The sequence below is a fragment of the Salvelinus sp. IW2-2015 genome, linkage group LG8 (genome assembly GCF_002910315.2).
Source record: "Salvelinus sp. IW2-2015 linkage group LG8, ASM291031v2, whole genome shotgun sequence".
Classification (NCBI taxonomy): Eukaryota; Metazoa; Chordata; class Actinopteri; order Salmoniformes; family Salmonidae; genus Salvelinus; species Salvelinus sp. IW2-2015.
This window is the reverse complement of record NC_036848.1, coordinates 53612977-53635315: the sequence shown is the minus strand read 5'-3', so window position 1 is coordinate 53635315 and position 22339 is coordinate 53612977. Positions and strand designations below refer to the sequence as shown.

The 22339-nt window shown below is 44.2% G+C and overlaps 2 protein-coding genes across 11 annotated transcripts in view; one reads left to right on the top strand and one right to left on the bottom strand.

The window, feature by feature from the left end:
* Positions 1–17486, bottom strand: part of LOC111968146 (E3 ubiquitin ligase RNF157) — a 31065-nt gene extending 13579 nt beyond the window's left edge. For 4 of the 5 annotated variants that reach the window (XM_070445005.1, XM_070445003.1, XM_070445001.1 and 1 more), the window contains exons 1-9: positions 16364–17486; positions 13876–13994; positions 4462–4550; positions 3812–3961; positions 3620–3737; positions 3283–3393; positions 2782–2829; positions 2470–2541; positions 1467–1626 (exon numbers count right to left, since the gene is read on the bottom strand). In XM_070445005.1, coding sequence (XP_070301106.1) covers positions 1467–1626; positions 2470–2541; positions 2782–2829; positions 3283–3393; positions 3620–3737; positions 3812–3961; positions 4462–4550; positions 13876–13994; positions 16364–16451 — 955 coding nt within the window. In that variant the 5' untranslated portion in view covers positions 16452–17486. The remainder of the gene's footprint in view (positions 1–1466; positions 1627–2469; positions 2542–2781; positions 2830–3282; positions 3394–3619; positions 3738–3811; positions 3962–4461; positions 4551–13875; positions 13995–16363) is intronic. The other variant, XM_070445002.1, reaches the window with a different exon arrangement.
* Positions 17487–17510: 24 nt separating this feature from the next.
* LOC111968155 (serine/arginine-rich splicing factor 2) lies at positions 17511–22033 on the top strand. Of its 6 annotated transcripts, XR_011480365.1 has the most exons (4): positions 17511–18058; positions 19285–19585; positions 20776–20872; positions 21450–22033. XR_011480365.1 is itself a non-coding variant. In XM_023993728.2 (3 exons), exons 1-2 carry the CDS (start codon positions 17697–17699, stop codon positions 19550–19552), a joined length of 630 nt encoding a protein of 209 aa, XP_023849496.1. In that variant the 5' UTR covers positions 17511–17696; the 3' UTR covers positions 19553–19585; positions 20776–22033. The 6 variants fall into 6 exon arrangements, 3 of the variants coding, with proteins under 3 accessions (XP_023849496.1, XP_023849497.1, XP_070301107.1); XR_002877841.2 differs by having other exon boundaries at positions 19285–20447; positions 20776–22033; XR_002877842.2 differs by having other exon boundaries at positions 19285–20872.
* The last annotated feature ends 306 nt before the right edge of the window (positions 22034–22339 follow it).

Sequence of the window (22339 nt, the reverse complement as noted above, 5' to 3'; positions counted from 1 at the left end):
AAACAGATCCACAGATGATGCAATCTCTATTGCACTCCACACTGCCCTTTCCCACCTGGACAAAAGGAACACCTACGTGAGAATGCTATTCATTGACTACAGCTCAGCGTTCAACACCATAGTGCCCTCAAAGCTCATCACTAAGCTAAGGACCCTGGGACTAAACACCTCCCTCTGCAACTGGATCCTGGGCTTCCTGATGGGCCACCCCCAGGTGGTGAGGGTAGGCAACAACACATCTGCCACGCTGATCCTCAACACGGGTTCCCCTCAGGGGTGCATGCTCAGTCCCCTCCTGTACTCCTTGTTCACCCATGACTGCATGGCCAGTCACAACTCCAAGACCATCATTAAGTCTGTTGACGACACAACAGTGGTAGGCCTGATCACCGACAACGATGAGACAGCCTATAGGGAGGAGGTCAGAGACCTGGCTGTGTTGTGCCAGGATAACAACCTTTCCCTCAACGTGATCAAGACAAAGGAGATGATTGTGCACTACAGGAAAAGGAGGACAGAGCAAACCCCATTCTCATCGACGGGGCTGTAATGGAGCAGGTTGAGAGCTTCAAGTTCCTTGGTGTCCACATCACCAACAAACTAACATGGTCCAAGCACACCAAGACAATTGTGAATAGGGCACGACAAAGCCTATTCCCCCTCAGGAGACTGAAAAGATTTGGCATGGGTCCTCAGATCCTCAAAAAGTTCTACAGCTGAACCATCGAGAGCATCCTGACTGGTTGCATCACTGCCTGGTATGGTAACTGCTCGGCCTCCAACCGCAAGGCACTACAGAGGGTAGTGCGTACGGCCCAGTACATCACTGGAGCCAAGCTTCCTGCCATCCAGGACCTCTATACCAGGCGGTGTCAGAGGAAGGCCCAAGAAATTGCCAAAGACTCCAGCCACCCCAGTCATAGACTGTTCTCCCTGCTACCGCACGCACACCAAGCGGTACCGGAGTCTAGGTTCAAAAGGCTTCTTCACAGCTTTTACCCCCAAGCCATAAGACTCCTGAACAGCTAATCAAACTATTTGCATTGTCCCCCACCGCCCCTCGTTTACGCTGCTGCTACTCTCTGGTTATTATCTATGTATAGTCACTTTAACTCTACCTACATTTACATATTGCCTCAATTACCTCGACTAACCTGTACCCCCACACATTGACTCTGTACCGGTACCCCCTGTATATAGCCTTGCTACTGTTATCTTAATGCTGCTCTTTAACTATTTGTTATTTTTTACTTAACACTTATTTTCCTTAAAACTGCATTGTTGGTTAAGGGTTTGTAAGTAAGCATTTCACTGTAAGGTCTACACCTGTTGTATTCGGTGCATGTAACAAATAAAATGTGATTTGATTTAACTGAGAATGTATTAGGTATTGCTATGAAGCTCACAAATGCCAACGTATGGCTTACAAAAGGTCTTTTGTAGCATTATAGACATTATAGACTCACGCAGTCTGCATATGGGGCAGCAGTTGGCCTGGTAGCGGAGAGTGTCAGCGCAGGCATTACAGAGACACAGGTGTCTGCAGGGCAGGATGAGTGTGTCGCGGACGTCCGACAGACACACCACACACTCCGCACTGTTATCACTGATCTCATCATCCGCAACCTGGGAACAACATAATCAATCAATCAATTAAGACATCACTACATTCAGAGAGCAGTATGGTAGCTTGGTCAAACACAGTAAAAATTTGATTCACTGTCCATATACTCTAACCCAGTGTGTTTAGGGCATGGACTACTGAACACAATGCTTTTTGTTCAAAACGACTCTCTGTAGAACTGGTTATTTATTTATTTATTTTATTTTATYTTACCGTTATTTTACCAGGTAAGTTGACTGAGAACACGTTCTCATTTGCAGCAACGACCTGGGGAATAGTTACAGGGGAGAGGAGGGGGATGAATGAGCCAATTGTAAACTGGGGATTATTAGGTGACCGTGATGGTTGAGGGCCAGATTGGGAATTTAGCCAGGACACCGGGGTTAACACCCCTACTCTTACGATAAGTGCCATGGGATCTTTAATGACCTCAGAGAGTCAGGACACCCGTTTAACGTCCCATCCGAAAGACGGCACCCTACACAGAGCAGTGTCCCCAATCACTGCCCTGGGGCATTGGGATCTTTGTTTAGACCAGAGGAAAGAGTGCCTCCTACTGGCCCTCCAACACCACTTCCAGCAGCACCTGGTCTCCCATCCAGGGACTGACCAGGACCAACCCTGCTTAGCTTCAGAAGCAAGCCAGCAGTGGTATGCAGGGTGGTATGCTGCTGGTTAGAGCAATGGTTCCCAACTCCAGTACCTCCAACAGTGCATAGTTTTATTGTAGCCCCAGACAAAAAAAACACCTGATTCAACTTGACAACTAATCATCATGCCCTCAATTAGTTAAATTAGGTGTTCACTAGTCCATGTCCTAAACAACCAAATTCTCAACTTGGTACCTTTGATTCTTGGCTGTTGTACTTGTTCTCGATGCCGTAGATCTCCTGAAGAAGGTAACTCACCCCATCCACCTGGAGAAGAAACATGTTGGGGATGAGAGAGAGAAGGTTTCACTATAAAACATACCAGGAAGGATGGTGAAAGGGGGAGAGAGGGTTTGGAGGAGAAGGGAGGAGGCAATAACAGGCAGGAAAGAGAGGGGGGCAAGATAGAATACAGAGTGAGACAAGAGTGAGACAAGAGAGCGATAGAGAGAAGACAGAGAGAGAGAAGAGAGCGAGAGGAAAAGGACTTGGTGGAAACAAACTCACCACTTGTTTCTGTTTCAGAGGTTTGACACAGTAGCTCCCATCCATGTGCTGTGGAACAAACAGTAGATACTTAGCCGACGCTTGTAACAATCCAATCCCACTGGACACAGACGGCATTTCAACATCTAGTCTTTACATTTGATTGAGTTGACAACTAACGTGAATTCAACGTGAAATCAACAAACATTTGAAGCATGTCATTGGATTTAGCTTAAAAGTTGGATGAAAAAAAGACAAACATACGCTGATGACTGAAATCAGTTTTCCACCTTGATTCAATGTTATCATATAGATTTTGTTGTTGTGGAAATGATGTGGAAAACAACGTTGATTCAACCAGTTTGTGCCCAGTGGGATACTTTTAAGAGTCAAACATTTCAAAACATGTCAGACAAACATTAAGATACCTTGAGTATGAGTAAACGTTAACATACTTCAACACGTTGTAAATGTAACACTTTACTTACAATCCTACAACACATCAGACTTAAAGCTCCTTACCTTCTCAAAGGTGGCCAGGAGTACATGGGAGTGACCCATGTGATCTTCCCCCTCGTCTACTGTCGCTTGAACGACCATGGGAAACACATCCTTATCCATGTCAAACAGCAACTAGAAAGAGCGGGAGAGAGAGAGAGAAAGAGAGAGAGAGGGGGCGGAGGAAGAGAGAGAGAGAGGGCGGAGGAAGAGAGAGAGAGAGGGCGGAGGAAGAGAGAGAGAGCGAGACMGAGAGAGGGGGTGGTGGAAGAGAGAAAAGAGGGTGAGATAAAGAGAGGTTATACACTGAAAACACACATACTTCGTTAGTAATATGCATAAACACACACACAGACCGTACCTCCTCATCGGCCCACTCCGACAGATTGATGGAGTGGGAGGGCAGACAGAACTGCTGACAGACTCCTCTCTTAAAGTGCACCGTCTCTGACTGGAGAGAGCTGTCCTGGGGAATGTAGCTATAGGAGAGATGCAGAGAGTTAGAAGAGATAAATATGCACACACACACACACACATACACACACAGACTTACATAGGCACTCCGTTGTGGAACTCCTCTATAGCTTGATAGTAGATTGTGATGGCCACCTGTGTGTCAGCGTCGAAGGTGAACTCTATGTTGTAACAGGCTTTGCTTTTCCCTGCCACGTCCTCCCCTGGCAGTTTCAGGTCCTCACTACACCTGCCAGCATGCATAAACACAGCTAGCGTCATCTACACACCGTTACAATAATGTAATAACAGTATAGGGAGTAAGCTCGGCAACCCACAACCAAAGCTTGTGAAAGCCTCCGGCCAGCTATTTGGTTCTAGGGGGAGAAGTTAAGATGTTGGACTAGTGCAATAAAACAGACTACAGATGTAGGATTTTAATTTGAGCCGGTTTGAGACAGGAGGGAAAGAATCCTGAATTATTATGTGGATTATAATTAATGGACCTTTTTGGTAGGGGTTGATACATTTTCCTTTGAGAAAATCAAGTCTGACAATTTAAAAGTGGAAATTACAAACTTTAGAAGCCTTTTTAAACCTCAGAAACACTACAAGTTTGCATTTCCTGCTGTGCGGTAAAATTCTCAGCAACAAAAGGGTGATGCAATTAAGATCTTACATCTGTAAGCATAAGTAAAATAATAATGAAGGGGATATAAACTAGAAGTAAATTGTGTGTGAGATACTCACCGTACGAGCCTCAGTGTATCTTTACGGATGTTTATAAGGCTTCGTAGCGTCTTTACTGGCTCCTGAGGAGGCGGGGCCGCATAGGGAAACTGTAAAGGAACCAATCACAAAAGGTCACATCAATAACAATGACAAAAGGGTCACATGATCTGATCAACTAATCACCAAGCCCTTGATCAGTTGAATCAGGTGGGTTAGTGCAAAGCATTGTCCTGGATACTTCACCCACTTAAAACAATGGATACATTTTCTTTCCCCACTTTTATTACTGGACTTTGCACAATCTGAGCGTCTTTCCCCGGTATACTGTGTTTTTGTTGCTGACTGTGTAAGAAGAGAGTTGAGTGGGTCAAAAATACAAAATGTCCAACACTTAACTATTTAACTGACATTATGATGTCTGTGTAAAGTAACTAAAGTTTGGGAGGAAAGACGACACCTGTAACAAATTAAATCTCCTCCCCTCTCAACAATCAAACAATCTCCTCGCCAGTGAACGGCTGCGTCTATAGTATCCAGATCCTGTTATCCTAATCTGTTGTTGTATTTCTCATCCCTCCACCACCCGTCATCCATCATCCCTCCACCACCCGTCTCCTCCCTTCTCCCTGTTTTTAAGGGTCCATAAGGGGGATTAACTCTGTGCTGAGAAGCAGAGACCACCAGGACTCCCACCCCAACACTCAGTCTTCATCTCCCCTTCCCGATCCATGCGACTACCAAGCAACATCCTCCCCAACCATCATCCTCCACCAACCATTAAGCTCCACCAACCATCATCCTCCACCAACAATCAACCATCATCCTCCACCAACAACCAACCATCATCCTCCACCAACAATCAACCATCATCCTCCACCAACAATCAACCATCATCCTCCACCAACAATCAACCATCATCCTCCACCAACCTCCACCAACAATCAACCACCAACCATCAACCTCCACCAACCATCAACCTGCACCAACCATTAAGCGCCACCAAACATCCTGAGCCATCAAGCTCCGTCAACAATCACGATGCCTCAACCATCCCGAACCATCACGATGCCTCAACCATCCCGAACCATCACGATGCCTCAACCATCCCGAACCATCACGATGCCTCAACCATCCCGAACCATCACGATGCCTCAACCATCCCGATGTCTCAACCATCCCGAGCAGTCACTTAAATCATCCAGTTTTCCTCTCCATCTTGCAACACCATCTCTGACGGCACCTTTCAAGACTCTTCCATTCTACAACCATCTAACAATCATCCAACCTCATTCCATGCTCAAATTCATTCTGAATAACATTATTCTACATTCATACCTTGTAACCTTTCCTGCATTAAACTATCTCAAATGCATTATGTTGAAGGTGTGGTTTATACTTCTTTATTCCTGGCACGATCAGGCTGATAACGTGCCATTTTAGAAAACAGGTTTAGTGACCTTGATCTGCGGTTGTTTACTTATTTTAGATGAATGCACTTTTTGTAAGTCATTCTGGATAAGTGTCTGCTAAATGACTGAATGTACTGTAAAATGTGTATAGAAGAACCTCTATGGAACATGCCATCCAGTAGGGAGGGAGGATGTGGTTGGATACCTCTACACCGCTCCTCTGGGGGGAGGTGTGAGTGTGTGGTTTCCAGGAAAGGCTCCTGCTGGGCCCAGATGTGTTAAAATACGGAATACCGACACATTCAAAAAACACACACCAGTAGAGTTCTGCTATGGGATCTGAACATGCAAACACACACACACACACACACACACACACACACTCCCCTCTTTCTCTCATAGTCTTAATGTGACTCTGGTAGATTACTGGTAGCTTTGCAACCCTACCTGTAAAACAAAGTTACCGGAATCTTCAGTAATTAACAGAAAATGTGTGACAATCTATCGTAAATTTGGTCATTTATACTTCAATAACTTTTTTAAAAGTATTAATATATAGTACTCATTTTTTATGTACAGTTGAAGTCGGATGTTTACATACACTYAGGTTGGAGTAATTAAAACTTGTTTTTCAACCACTCCACAAATTTCTTGTTAACAAACTATAGTTTTGGCAAGTCGGTTAGGACGTCTACTTTGTGCTTGACACAAGTCATTTTTCCAACAATTGTTTACAGAAAGATTGCTTCACTTATAATTCACTGTATCACAATTCCAGTGGGACAGAAGTTTACATACACTAAGTTGACTGTGCCTTTAAACAGTTTGGAAAATTCCAGAAAATGTCATGGCTTTAGAAGCTTTGATAGGCTAATTGACATCATTTGAGTCAATTGGAGGTTTAGCTGTGGATGTATTTCAAGGCCTACCTTCAAACTCAGTGCAGCTTTGCTTGATATCATTGGAAAATCAAATGTAATCAGCCAAGACCTCAGAAAAATAATTGTAGACCTCCACAAGTCTGGTTGATCCTTGGGAGCAATGTCCAAACGCCTGAAGGTACCACGTTCATCTGGACAAACAATAGTACGCAAGTATAAACACCATGGGACCACGCAGCCATCATACCGCTTAGGAAGAAGACGCGTTCTGTCTCCTAGAGATGAACGTACTTTGGTGCGAAAAGTGCAAATCAATCCCAGAACAACAGCAAAGGACCTTCAAATCAAATCAAAGTTTGTCACGTGCGCCGAATACAACAAGTGTAGACCTTACAGTGAAATGCTTACTTACAGGCTCTAACCAAAAGTGCAAAAAAGGTGTTAAGTGAACAATAGGTAAGTAAAGAAATAAAACAACAGTAAAAAGACAGGCTATATACAGTAGCGAGGCTATATACAGTAGCGAGGCTACATACAGACACCGTTTAGTCAGGCTGATTGAGGTAGCATGTAGATATGGTTAAAGTGACTATGCATATATGATGAACAGAGAGTAGCAGTAGCGTAAAAGAGGGGTTGGCGGGTGGTGGGACACAATGCAGATAGCCCGGTAAGCCAATGTGCGGGAGCACTGGTTGGTCGGCCCAATTGAGGTAGTATGTACAGTCGTGGCCAAARGTTTTGAGAATGACACAAATATTAATTTTCACAAAGTCTGCTGCCTCAGTTTGTATGATAGCAATTTGCATATACTCCAGAATGTTATGAAGAGTGATCAGATGAATTGCAATTAATTGCAAAGTCCCTCTTTGCCATGCAAATGAACTGAATCGCCAAAAAACATTTCCACTGCATTTCAGCCCTGCCACAAAAGGACCAGCTGACATCATGTTAGTGATTCCCTCGTTAACACAGGTGTGAGTGTTGACGAGGACAAGGCTGGAGATCACTCTGGCATGCTGATGGAGTTTGAATAACAGACTGGAAGCTTCAAAAGGAGGGTGGTGCTTGGAATCATTGTTCTTCCTCTGTCAACCATGGTTACCTGCAAGGAAACACGTGCCGTCATCATTGCTTTGCACAAAAAGGGCTTCACAGGCAAGGATATTGCTGCCAGTAAGATTGCACCTAAATCAACCATTTATCGGATCATCAAGAACTTCAAGGAGAGTGGTTCAATTGTTGTGAAGAAGGTTTCAGGGCGCCCAAGAAAGTCCAGCAAGCGCCAGGAACGTCTCCTAAAGTTGATTCAGCTGCGGGATCGGAGCACCACCAGTACAGAGCTTGCTCAGGAATGGCAGCAGGCAGGTGTGAGTGCATCTGCACGCACAGTGAGGCGAAGACTTTTGGAGGATGGCTTGGTGTCAAGAAGGGCAGCAAAGAAGCCACTTTTCTCCAGGAAAAACATCAGGAACAGACTGATATTCTGCAAAAGGTACAGGGATTGGACTGCTGAGGACTKGGTTAAAGTCATTTTCTCTGAATCCCCTTTCCGATTGTTTGGGGCATCTGGAAAAAAGCTTGTCCGGAGAAGACAAGGTGAGCGCTACCATCAGTCCTGTGTCATGCCAACAGTAAAGCATCCTGAGACCATTCATGTGTGGGGTTGCTTCTCAGCCAAGGGAGTGGGCTCACTCACAATTTTGCCTAAGAACACAGCCATGAATAAAGAATGGTACCAACACATCCTCCGAGAGCAACTTCTCCCAAACATCCAGGAACAGTTTGGTGACGAACAATGCCTTTTCCAGCATGATGGAGCACCTTGCCATAAGGCAAAAGTGATAACTAAGTGGCTCGGGGAACAAAACATCAATATTTTGGGTCCATGGCCAGGAAACTCCCCAGACCTTAATCCCACTGAGAACTTGTGGTCAATCCTCAAGAGGCGGGTGGACAAACAAAAACACACAAATTCTGACAAACTCCAAGCATTTATTATGCAAGAATGGGCTGCCATCAGTCAGGATGTGGCCCAGAAGTTAATTGACAGCATGCCAGGGCGGATTGCAGAGGTCTTGAAAAAGAAGAGTCAACACTGCAAATATTGACTCTTTGCATCAACTTCATGTAATTGTCAATAAAAGCCTTTGACACTTATGAAACGGTTGTAATTATACTTCAGCATTCCATAGTAACATCTGACAAAAATATCTAAAGACACTGAAGCAGCAAACTTTGTGGAAATTAATATAAACAGAGAGTAGCAGCAGCGTAAAAGGGGGGGGGCACACAATGCAAATAGTCCGGGAAGCCATTTGATTACCTGTTCAGGAGTCTTATGGCTTGGGGGTAAAAACTGTTGAGAAGACTTTTTGTCCTAGACTTGGCATTCCGGTACCGCTTGCCCTGCGGTAGTAGAGAGAACAGTCCRTGACTGGGGTGGCTGGGGTCTATGACAATTTTTAGGGCCTTCCTCTGACATCGCCTGGTGTAGAGGTCCTGGATGGCAGGCAGCTTAGCCCCAGTGATGTACTGGGCTGTACGCACTACCCTCTGTGGTGCCTTGCGGTCAGAGGCCGAGCAATTGCCATACCAGGCAGTGATGCAACCAGTCAGGATGCTCTCGATGTTGCAGCTGTAGAACCTTTTGAGGATCTCAGGACCCATGCCAAATCTTTTTAGTTTCCTGAGGGGGAATAGGCTTTGTCGTGCCCTCTTCACGACTGTTTAGGTGTGTTTGGACCATTATAGTTTGTTGTTGATACAAAGGAACTTGAAGCTCTCAACCTGCTCCACTACAGCCCCATCGATGAGAATGGGGGCGTGCTCGGTCCTCCTTTTCCTGTAGTCCACAATCATCTCCTTAGTCTTGGTTACGTTGAGGTTACGTTATTCTGGCACCACCCGGCCAGGTCTCTGACCTCCTCCCTATTGGCTGTCTCGTCGTTGATCAGGCCAACCACTGTTGTGTCGTCTGCAAACTTAATGATGGTGTTGGAGTCGTGCCTGGCAATGCAGTCGTGGGTGAACAGGGAGTACAGGAGGGGACTGAGCACGCACCCCTGGGTAGCTCCAGTGTTGAGGATCAGCATGGCAGATGTGTTGCTACCTACCCTCACCACCTGGGGGCGGCCCGTCAGGAAGTCCAGGATCCAGTTGCAGAGGGAAGTGTTTAGTCCCAGGATCCTTAGCTTAGTGATGCGCTTTGAGGGTACTATCGTGTTGAACGCTGAGCTGTAGTCAATGAATAGCATTCTCACATAAGTGTTCCTTTTGTCCAGGTGGGAAAGGGCAGTGTGGAGTGCACTAGAGATTGCATCATCTGTGGATCTATTTGGGCGGTATGCAAATTGGAGTGGGTCTAGGGTTTCTGGGATAATGGTGTTGATGTGAGCCATTACCAACCTTTCAAAGCACTTCATGGCTACGGATGTGAGTGCTATGGGTCGGTAGTCATTTAGGCAAGTTGCCTTTGTGTTCTTGGGCACAGGGACTATGGTGGTCTGCTTGAAACATGTTGGTATACAGACTCAATCAGGGACATGTTGAAAATGTCAGTGAAGACACCTGCCAGTTGGTCAGCACATGCCCAGAGCACACATCCTGGTAATCTGTCTGGCCCCGCAGCCTTGTGTATGTTGACCTGTTTAAAGGTCTTACTCACGTCGGCTACGGAGAACGTGATCACACAGTCGTCCGGAACTGCTGACKCTCTCATGCATGCCTCAGTGTTGCTTGCCTCGAAGCGAGCATAGAAGTGATTTAGCTCGTCTGGTAGGCTCGTTTCACTGGGCAGCTCGCGGCTGTGCTTCCCTTTGTAGTCTGTAATAGTTTGCAAGCCCTGCCACATAAGACGAGCGTCGGAGCCGGTGTAGTATGATTCAATCTTAGCCCTGTATTGACGCTTTGCCTGTTTGATGGATCATCGCAGGGCATAGCAGGATTTCTTGTAAGCTTCCGGGTTAGAGTCCCACACCTTGAAAGCGGCAGCTCTACCCTTTAGCTCAGTGCGAATGTTGTCTGTAATCCATGGCTTCTGGTTGGGTTATGTACGTACAGTCACTGTGGGGACGACGTCCTCGATGCACTTATTGATAAAGCCAGTGACTGATGTGGTGTACTCCTCAATGCCATTGGAAGAACCCTGGAACATGTTCCAGTCTGTGATAGCAAAACAGTCCTGTAGTTTAGCATCTGCTTAATCTGACCACTTTTTTATAGACCGAGTCACTGGTGCTTCCTGCTTTAATTTTTGCTTGTAAGCAGGAGGATAGAGTTGTGGTCGGATTTACCAAATGGAAGGCGAGGGAGAGACTTGTATGCATCTCTGTGTGTGGAGTACAGGTGATCTAGAATTTTTTCCCCCTCTGGTTGCACATTTAACATGTTGATAGAAATTTGGTAGAACTGATTTAAGTTTCCCTGCATTAAAGTCTCCGGCCGCTAGGAGCGCCGCCTCTGGGTGAGTGGTTTCCTGTTTGCTTATTTCCTTATACAGCTGACTGAGTGCGGTCTTAGTGCCAGCATCTGTCTTTGGTGGTAAATAAACAGCCACGAACAGTATAGCTGAAAACTCTCAAGGCAAGTAGTGTGGCCTGCAATTTATCACAATATACTCTACTTCAGGCGAGCAAAATCTAGAGACTTCCTTAGATTTCGTGCACCAGCTGTTGTTTACAAATATGCACAGACCGCCCCCCTCTCGTCTTACTGGAGTGTGCTGTTCTATCTTGCCGGTGCAGCGTATATCACGCTAGCTGAATATGTCGTCATTCAGCCACGATTCTGTGAAACATAGGAAATTACAGTTTTAATGTCCCGTTGGTAGGATATTCGTGATCGTACCTCGTCTAATTTATTGTCCAATGATTGCACGTTGGTGAGTAGTATTGACGGTAACGGCAGCTTTCCCACTCGCCTTCTTCGGGTCCTGACGAGGCATCCGGCTCTTTGTCCTCTGTACTTGCGTCGCTTCCTCTTGCAAATAACGGGAGTGTCGGCCCTTTCGGGTGTTTGGAGAATGTCCTGTGCGTCCTCCTAGTTGTAGAAAAAATCTTTGTCTAAACCGAGGTGAGTGGTCGCTGTCCTGATATCCAGAAGCTCTTTTTTGCCGTAAGATACGGTTGCAGAAACATTATGTACAAAATAAGTTACAAATAACGCGAAAAAAACCCACAATTGGTTGGGTACCCGTAAAACTGCTGCCATTTCTTCCGGCGCCATATTAATATCACCTTGTGAAGATGCTGGAGGAAACAGGCACAAAAGTACCTATATCCACAGTACAATGAGTCCTATATCGACATAACCTGAAAGGCCGCTCAGCAAGGAAGAAGCCACTGCTCCAAAACCGCAATAAAAAAGCCAGACCAGGGTTTGCAACTGCACATGGGGACAAAGATCGTACTTTTTGGAGAAATGTCCTCTGGTTTGATGAAACAAAAATAAAACTGTTTGGCCATAATGACCATCGATATATATATATCGAGCAAGGAGGACTACAAACCTGACTCAGTTACACCAGCTCTGTCAGGAGGAATGGGCCAAAATTACCCAACTTATTGTGGGTAGCTTGTGGAAGGCTACCCGAAACGTTTGACCCAAGTTAAACAATTTAAAGGCAATGCTACCAAATACTAATTGAGTGTATGTTAACTCCTGACCCACTGGGAATGTGATGAAAGAAATAAAAGCTTAAATAAATCATTCTCTCTACTATTATTCTGACATTTCACATTATTAAAATAAAGTGGTGATCCTAACTGACCTAAAACAGGGAATTTTTACTAGGATTAAATGTCAGGAACTGTGAAAAACTGAGTTTAAATGTATTTGGCTACGGTGTATGTAAACTTCAGACTTCAACTGTATGTGTCCATATTTTCCATGACTTTCTAGTAGATAGACCATATGGTTCAAGAGAAAATAGCCTAATTAATGAACTAAAACATCTAATCAACAACGGCATTATTTTCAATTAACTCTTCAACTCCTCCAACTATTGACTTTTCTTCACAACTGACACCAGTTTGACCACAAAACATTGATAACAAATACATATTGTTTTAGTCAAATAAATAAAAGTGCCTAAAAAAAAGGATATTATGCTGAAATGCGCATATTAAACACCAATGGTATTCATTGACTTTGTGGTTTATATTTAAGATAATGCTTTAAAGCTTTGTCATTCTATTTGTTTATTTTTAAATAATCTTATTTAATGGTGTGATATAATTGACATGTGATAAGGCTACACAGAGGGCCAGAGATAATTACAAATACCTGTGATAATCTAAAATACCCAAAAGGGCCACTACATGTCTTGTGAGATTACTTCAAATCCTTGAAAGATAGCAAAATTCTGGTAGTTTACTGGTAAACTTTAAAAGTTTCCAGTAATACACTATCCTTTTCCAACCATAATTACAGCAGTAAGCTGCTGTCTAAATCCCCAACATCACAGGCCTGTGTACTTCCAGTCGCACGCAAGTACACACACACACAGCTGTACAAATCCAGAGTAGGGGTCAATTTCATTTCAAATGCACTAGACCTGTGCTGCAGATCACAGTTAACAACTACGGGAGAGAGGAGAGAGATGTAGTGAGTGGGGAAGAGAGATGTGGCTCTACATTGCCATCTGCTTAGAGAGGGCAGGATGACTTATATAACGGCATTTGAGAGAGACAGAGAGACAGAGAAAGAGAGAGACAGATATCCTGTGTAGCTCAGTTGGTAGAGCATGGTGCTTGCAATGCYAGGGTTGTGGGTTTGATTCTCACGGGAGACCAATACGAAAATGTATGCACTCACTACTGTAAGTCACTCTGGATAAAAGCGTCTGCTAAATGACTAAAATGTAGAGAGAGCAAAACACAGAGAGAGAGAACAGCGAGAGAGAAAAACGGCAAGGATTTCAAATACCTGAGTTAAATGCATGGGAGTGTATTTGAGTATTTTCAAATACTTGCCAAGTGTATTTCTAAATACATTCCAATGTTCAACAACTTGCCTTTTAAAATAAAAAATATCTGAATACTTACTTCCAAATGTCTTTGAAAGTAATTTAAATACCTTAAATAGTAAATAGTATTTGAACCCAGGTTTAGTGTAGTGTAGCTTAGTGTAAGAATCAGTACCGCCACTGGTCTGATTCCCAGGAAGTTGAGGTCGGTGTTCTCTCCGAACAGGTATCCCTCGGGGTGGGTGGAGTCAAACTTCTCCCCGCCCATGATGAAGTGGTTGGCAAAGTAGCTTCCTGTGGGGAACAAGAAGAAGGAGTGAGCAAACCTGATCCCAATACACACACTATAGGCCAATTAGGTTTCTCCCCTTTTACTTGAACAGAGGACAGTTAAAGGAGCTCACCGAGCTAGGACAAGGTGTTCCAACCCTGGTTCTAATCTTAGCCAATAGGGGGAGAAACAGATAGGGAATAGGTACAGTAGACATTGCCTCTAAGCACTGATTTTATATCAGAAATGTCTTTATCCCCCTATTTGCTAAGATTACGGTTTTAGGTAATGTAACTGATCCTAGATCTGTGGTTAGGGTGGCAACTTCTACCTCGAGTGTCTCGCTACACAGTAAAGTAATGTCTGGTAAACTGCAGACTAGGGTTGGCTGGTCTGAATCAACGTAGCTGTTCTGGCTGTTTCCACCCCCCAAGCAGTGCTTGTAAAACCACTTTGTGTTTTTCAACTCAGAAWTTTTTTTTGTTGATGATTCTGATCAGGAACAAAACACATTTTTTGTGACACTGCCTGGTGGGGGAAATAATTAGAATGTATGTTTTGAAAGGGTCATAGAAACGCAGACAGCCAGATACTATTCAAATTATAATCAGCTGTAAGGAATGTAAGCCTATCAACTGCCCTTGAATGCCCACTGTGTGTATTTCTGCACAGACACAGACACACACACACACACACAAAGCTGAGGCTGAGCAATCCAAGTAGAGATCCCAGGCCAGGCCATAGCTACTCAATAACGGTGATGAAAGTGGTTCGGTGAACAACACCCAAGTGATGAGCCACCTAGCCTTAGACTTTAAGGCTTGTGTTAGCTCCCTAGGCTAATTCATACACTTTAGCTCTGCATGCTAACACAGTCTTATACCACTTTCTTTAAAAAAAAAAACTATTCTCTCTTCTTAACTGCAATGACTGATCTGTCATGACTGGATAGGTGAGGGGCGCAACTTTCACTGGGGACGCCCCCCCAAATTCTAAAATGGCATTTTTGTTCCCCCCAGTTTTATCATTGGAATGTGATACAAAACGAGGCAACGGTGTGCTTTAGGACCATGTTGATGCCTCCAAGCGGTCGGGTTGGCTGTTTGGAGTGTTTATCCAGCTGGATTAAAAAATGTATTATAAAAATTATGTCCCCCCCCACTTCTAAAACCAAATTTGCGCCGCTGGGTGAAAGTATGCCTATGAGAATCCAGATAATTTGGGTATTAGCAATAAAGATTATTTATTTAATTTCATTATCATCCAAGTGTTGCTGAATAGCCTCTCTTCTTCAGTTTGCGCTTACATTTATGCACCTTGGTTGGAGAGCCAGGTAGCGGCAGTAATCCTTTCCCTTTGCACTATAAGGATAGCCAGAAACAGGGTTTGAGTCTGGAATGGCACCCTATACCCATAGTGAACGATGGGCCCTGGTCAGAAGTAGCGCAGTTAAGAAGGGTGCCATTTTTGGACATAACCAGAGACAAAGCCAGACACACTCCTCCACATAATCTAAGGACCTGCAGTCAGACACACTCCTCCACATAATCTAAGGACCTGCAGCCAGACACACTCCTCCACATAATCTAAGGACCTGCAGCCAGAGATTCAGATGCAGTAGAATGGCAGACAGGGAGTCTGGTTACACTGGCTGTTTCTGTGTCCTTGGATATCAATCCTCCTCCACACACACATCCATTACCACTCATGTTGTATCTTATACCTAGCATAAGGGCAGGGTTCGATTTACAGGGCCATACATAAACAGATTTTAAAATCGGTCATTTGAAAAATGTAAGTGGACTCTTTAATATCAAATATTGTCTGGGTAACAATTACGTACCTTACTGTGATTGGTCTCAACTAAAATGGTCAAAAACAAACAAAAATAGCTTCTTAGCAAGAGTAATTTCTCAAGCAAGACTTTGCAGAGTGGTCTGAGAGGGGAGGGGGGAAATGAAAATTAGATATTATTGACAGAGAGGTTTGGAACTCTCTTTCTTATTGGTCTATTAGTGAATTTAACACATGGTGATTATAAGCATGGAAGGCCAAAACTCCATCCCACCAAAAAAGGTTGACATTTCAGGCGGTATTTTCAAACAGCTCTTACACAAAAAAGGGTATATCATCATGTTCACAATTTCACAGTATTATTCCTACCTCATTATGGAAATATATATAAAACACGGGGGGGGGGAATCATGTTTTTGACTGCAACGAGCCTTTAAAATATAATTATATTCAACATTCTGGCTTGTACAGCTCATGACAGGAAACTATCCTGATAAACTCATTTATGCCTGACATAGAATTCAATGTGGGGTTTCCAGACTAGGTTCGCTCCTATTCATGAGTGTGCTGTCGCCTATGAGGCACAGGCACCACTTACCAGATTTCGGTGGATAGCGGTACACCGAGTTGGACGGTATATCGACCTCTTCCACTCCTGCATTTTGTCTGCTGGTCAAAGCTCCCATTTCCACAGAAAAGAAAAGCTCAAATTAACGTACATACCAAGAAAACATTCGCTATTCTCAAAAATCTCTATTGTCTTTAACTTAAACCAGTTCCTGCTGCCGTTTCCATTGTTATTCTTGGTTTATGTCCTTGGTTCCCTGCCGTTAGCAGCCGTAGCCTAGTTGTTGTGCTCGTTCTGGGGATTAGTTGTTGTTATTGCTGCTTTATCCAAAGCCCCGTGGGACTGTCACTGTTTGTTTAGAGGCAGAAAAGCAACAACTGCGTCCCTTTAACAGCAAAGCTATGTATCCATTCACTTAGCGACGCATTCTCCTCTCCACTGCAGCGCTTTTCGGGGGCCGCTTTGAGGAGGAAAACGAGGTCTCTCCCTATGTAGCACCGTATAACGGTCCACTCGACATCTTTTCTGTTTGTTCTCTCCCGTTTGTAAGGCCGTGCGGGGATGCTGATGGCGGTCTTTGCTTGGACTCTCCGTGCTCCAACTGTCAAAGAACGAATCTAATGGTGGCTACCCATGACGTCAGGCACAAATCCGGACTATGGGTTTTGCGCAGTACAATTCAGCAGGCAGGCAGCTCCCGGTTCGCTATAACGTGACCTTCCCCAAATGTGGGAACGAATCACTGCAATGCTGCAGCAGATGATGGCTTAATAATGCAATGTATAGTGACTGTTACAACGACATGCAGAGCTGCGTAATTATATCTATAAAATTAAATGTGTCTTTGAAATTTGGACAGAAATAGACAATTTAGGCTACACGCATAATTATTGATAGGCAATTTGGCAAGTATAGGCTTGTATCTGAACTGAACAATGATAAAAACAATATGAGAAACTGATAACATAACACGTAGGCTAGATGGCTACAGCGTTGCAGCCTATAATGTGCAAACTGTATGTTTTTGTACAACCTAACGTAGCAGGCGTAAAATACACTTGAACAATGTTGCTATTTCCACCTTGACATGATCAGTGAGCGTTAACTGTTGTACTACTCCAGTCCTCTATGGGGCACTGTAGGGCATCGGGAGTAGTTCTGAACCCGCCCACACAGAAAAAGGAAGCTCTGGCGCCGCCATTTCATGTGCGAGAGGTTGAGAGAACCGTGTGTGAGGTAGGCTTGGAAATCGGCAAAACAACATCGAATTTGACCAAAAATAAAGGTTTTAATTGGAAAACAAGTTCCGTACTGTCTGTTTTCRATTTTTAATCGTCTGGCTGTTTCATTTTGAGGAGCAAAGATGAGCTACGGAAGGCCCCCGCCCGATGTCGAGGGTATGACCTCGCTCAAAGTKGACAATCTCACCTACCGAACTTCTCCTGAGACACTACGACGAGTTTTCGAGAAGTACGGCCGGGTGGGAGACGTGTACATCCCCCGCGATCGGTAYACMAAGGAGAGCCGCGGGTTCGCTTTCGTGCGGTTCCACGATAACCGCGACGCTGAAGACGCAATGGACGCGATGGACGGGGCCTTGCTTGACGGGCGGGAACTGCGAGTCCAGATGGCGCGCTATGGCCGTCCACCAGACTCTCACTTCGGACGACGAGGCGGCGGTGGACCTCCAAGGAGGCACGGAGGCTATGGTCGCAGGAGCAGGAGGTAAGTTATTGGTTCAGTTTGATTTTAAAAAAAACATCGGAACTAGCAATTGTTGTAACTACAGCAACGATGACGTAACTGGCCAAGTTCAGTTACGTAACTGGCCAAGTTCAGCCAAGTTCAGTTACATTTTAATTTTGGGTTAACCAAGATTAAAATCCAGTGTTGCCACATTTCTATGAATTATTTGAAGTAGTTTTCCTTTAAAAAATGGTAATTAAGTACCGTAAAACATAAATTAGTAACCCAGGCGCTTATTAGAGATGGCATGTCTATTTCCTTAATGCACACGGGTTTTTCTCATGTGCAGTTAATTGTTTAATTACAGCATTCACTTCCAGCATTTTTATACATTTTGTAATCTCCTGCACTTATTATTTACATACTGTGCTAAGTTTATTTTGGCTTAGTAACGTGTCTCTGGAGAAAAAAAATCCTGACTGCAATTTCGTCTGTTCTTACTTTCGCCACTAGAGGKCGATTGGCCCTGTTTGTGCTTGTTATTTAGCTACCAGTTCTCTGCTGTTAGTAGCCAATGGCTAGCAGTTTCTTACTGGCAATTCAAATCGGATGATTGCAATTTGAGTCATTACAAAATTATTTAATTAAGCATTAAACCTCGTAAACAATACATTTCGATCTGGGTGTTTTATTTGCTAAAATGTGTACCGTTACCTGGCTATTGGCTGCTAACAGCTGAGAACTGCTTTTTAACTGAAGTTTGACAGTATGTTAAAGTAACTTTCCCGTGTTGATGTGGTGTGGGTGTACCCCAACCGAATAGTGTGGGCATATACCGCCATAAAAAATATTAACGCAAGTAGACCGCTGATTGGTAAGCTAATCCTCTGAGGAAATTGCCATTTTTGTTTGAGGTACAATTTTGAGGTGGGGTTTTATATTTTTTTTAATGATTTGGCCACAAATAAAAGTGTAGGATGAGTCAACATTATTTGGGTAGGAGTTTTTTTTTATTCCAATTTTTGTTCACTGGACTGCTACTTTAAACCTAAGCTAACTGGTTGGCAAGTTAATCAATTGCATGGGTTTTTGTCTAGCGAAGTAGTTTGTTTACTTTTTGTAGAGAGTTAGGTACCATGTTTTCAGTTGAGTTTGTGAGTTGCAAATCTCCAATTAGTCTAGCAAAAGGACAGGGACTTGTTTAACCCGCGTTGCTGTTCATTTCTCTAGGTAAAGATTTCTCCATGTTTCTCCTCTCCCCCCAGTCGTTCGGCCAGCCCCCGTCGGCGCAGACGCAGTCGTTCCCGGAGCAGGAGCCGCTCCCGTGGCCGTGACTACAGCCGCTCCCGGTCTCGTTCCTACTCTAGATCCCGTTCCAAGTCCCGCACCCCCCGCAAGAGCAAGTCCCCATCTCGGTCGAGGTCCCGTGGTGCTTCCAGGTCCCGCAGCCCGGCTTCCAACAGAGGCTCCAAATCCAGGTCGAGGTCCAAGAGCATGCCCAAGTCCCCCGAGGACAACGGAACCGACTCTTAGTAACAACAGCTCCAACCCGGAGCCATTAAAACGGTACACAAGGAAGGGGAGAAGGGGTGTGACATCACATATATATATGTAAGGATGGTTTGGTTCGTGTAGGAGAGACTACAGGGCAGGTTTAGATGCAGTTGGACAGTGTTCTGCAGCCTTGACAGTCTGATATTGAGTGTGACACTTTAGTCTTGTTTAGTCACCAGTGTTGCAGCGTACCAGTCAAGACTGCAGAATCCTGACCTTGGGTTGTTGCAGGGGAAACTGTACGATTGTAAACTAGGTTTTAGAACCAGTTCAGAAAGTAGTGCACACATCAAGTAACATGCAGTTGCAGGGTACAAAAGTAAAGACAGGAAATAAAGCTGGATATCTGAACACTTGAATGCTTTTATTCAAGTGTGTGGGTGTCTACCAATGTTTTACATCCAACCAAACTGACACATCAGCCAACATTAGGATTTGATCTACATGGAAGGTCAGAAGTAAAGTAGGCTAAAATTGTTTACAATATTTATAAAATGGGCTTATTATTTTTGAGATGCTATATTTATGGCGGGGTGCTAAAATTAAACATTCGTTTACCTAAATGTGGAATTCTCTCCTCCAAGCTGCGGTCCTCTTGTCAAACAGAGAGGTGGGGGTGTGGCAGAGATGGCAGTGTGAGAGCAGTTAGTGTGGTGTGACGCGACCCGCCCATGTGACCTGCCTGTTGCTGAGTTGGTGGGTGCGATGGCGGTTGCTATGGAGCAGGTCGTCAATGGCGACGCATGGTCCGTGCTGTCAGTTGGTGAGGTGTGAGGTGGTGGTGAGGTACGGCACTTTCACAGGACCACAGACAGAATTCTGCTGGCTACCGCTGTGTCTGTGGTCTCACTGGTGAAGGAGGGAGGACCCCAAGGTTTGTTGTCCAATAAATGCCTGAGTAAAAAATAAGCAAACAATTGTGATATTGAGAGGTAGCTTTGGGTTGGGGGCCCTTGGAGTGTGAAGACGGCTGACGCTGTTAGGAACTTATTTCCTACCCACAAGGGAAAGGGTCAGTTCTATACCAGTAACATGGACAATTGACATGTTAAATCGCCATTTAAAAACAAACCGACAAGTCCTCGATGGAATGGTCGATCTGTACATTTGACTTTAGATTGACACAACTAGACAATCAACTGTTCTCAAACTAGCAGCGTATCATTTGACCGTCACCAACACAGCTTGTCTTTTCTTTCCAGGTGAGATACGATGGAGACTTCTTCTCTGCGGACGCCAGCCAGATCATAAGTCTGCCAGTGGACACCTCTCTACGCCCCACAGAATACTGACCAAAAGGTTATTGTGACTTGGTCTAAAATGATTTATTTGGTTTCGGTTGCCCAGAAAGACTCAACTATATATTTACCAAGGCGATGTAACTCCCATGACTAGAGTAGAGGACATGTTTAAAGGTTTTGTGAGGTGAATACTGGATTTTGTCTTATTGTTAGTGCTGGTTTGTTGCATTTCGATTTGATATTGTTAATAAAACATTTTATGGTGAAGTAGCTACAGCTTTTCTCTGTATTTAGTAGTTTTTTATTCTCTACAGACAGATTCTGGTTTGAGTTAACTGTGTTTTTTTTCTTTTGCAGAGTTGATTTTAGCAAAGGGAGAGTGACTAGCCCCTAAATAGTTTCCATTATTTTCTAAGCAAAACCAGTAACATGTAGAGGGAAGTGAAAAGGAACAATAATAAGCCAATATTGTATCAAATGTCACGTGTTATGTAATTGGTTAACCTGCCTAGCAATGGCTTTTTTTTTTTGCCTAACGTATGTATACTAGATCATTTTTTCTTGCCGTTTATCTGTTATAAGTTTGCTTTCCTGTGAATTCTAACCCTCCTCTCTTGTTATCTTTTGTGCATTAGGCGCAGTTGTGTAGCAGTTGAGTATTGCTGGTTAGCTGTTAAGGTGCGATGCAGTGCTGATGGTGAGGTGGCAGTGCAGTGGCTGGCGGGGGTGTTGCGGTACCCTGTGAGTGCCCGGTGCAGTTGTCGCCCGGCGCTCGTCTTGGTGCTACTGCTGCCGTTTGCCTTGTTCTGGTTTGTAAGAGTCAATCACAGCTGTGGTGGTAGATCTGATCACGCCATCTCTCCCCCTGTGTTGTTCTCATATGGTCTCTTCCCATTCCTGATGTACAAATACACTCCTCTTTCCCATTCTCTATCCCAACCCTAGCCTGGTGGAACCAGCCTGATCGCTGCGTTTTAACGTTTGTTCGATCAAGCTTGTTCCACCAGGCTATCCCAAACCCCCCTCCTATTGTGGTTTAGTCCCTCTGTTGTGAGCTGGTTGTACATTGTTGATGGAAGAGTCTTATGGCTCGATAGGGGAGGGTTTGATGAAGGGCATTCCACTAGCTTAACAAATGAATCTGTGGATTTTGTGTACCCTCGCAAGATGTCTTGTAACTGCTTTAGGTGAATGCTAATAAACATTTGTGGTTATTTGATTCACTATTTTGTTACCAGATCTGTCCTAACAGTCCTTGAGCCCATCGGCTCCTTCACACCGCTAGCCAATACCCATTAAGTGATTTTCAAACTAGATTCCTCATGAGTTGTTACAGTATACTACAATTTTAGCAATTCTACACTTCTGAAAATGGAAAAACATGTTTAATATTGTTTAGTCAATGATTGTATTGCTACACCTTGAATGAAGCTGATGGACATATTTACCAAATATGTGGCTGCTTTAATATGGGCATCAGCACTCCTCTTTGCTCATCTTCCATTAAACTCAACGTCTATAGGTC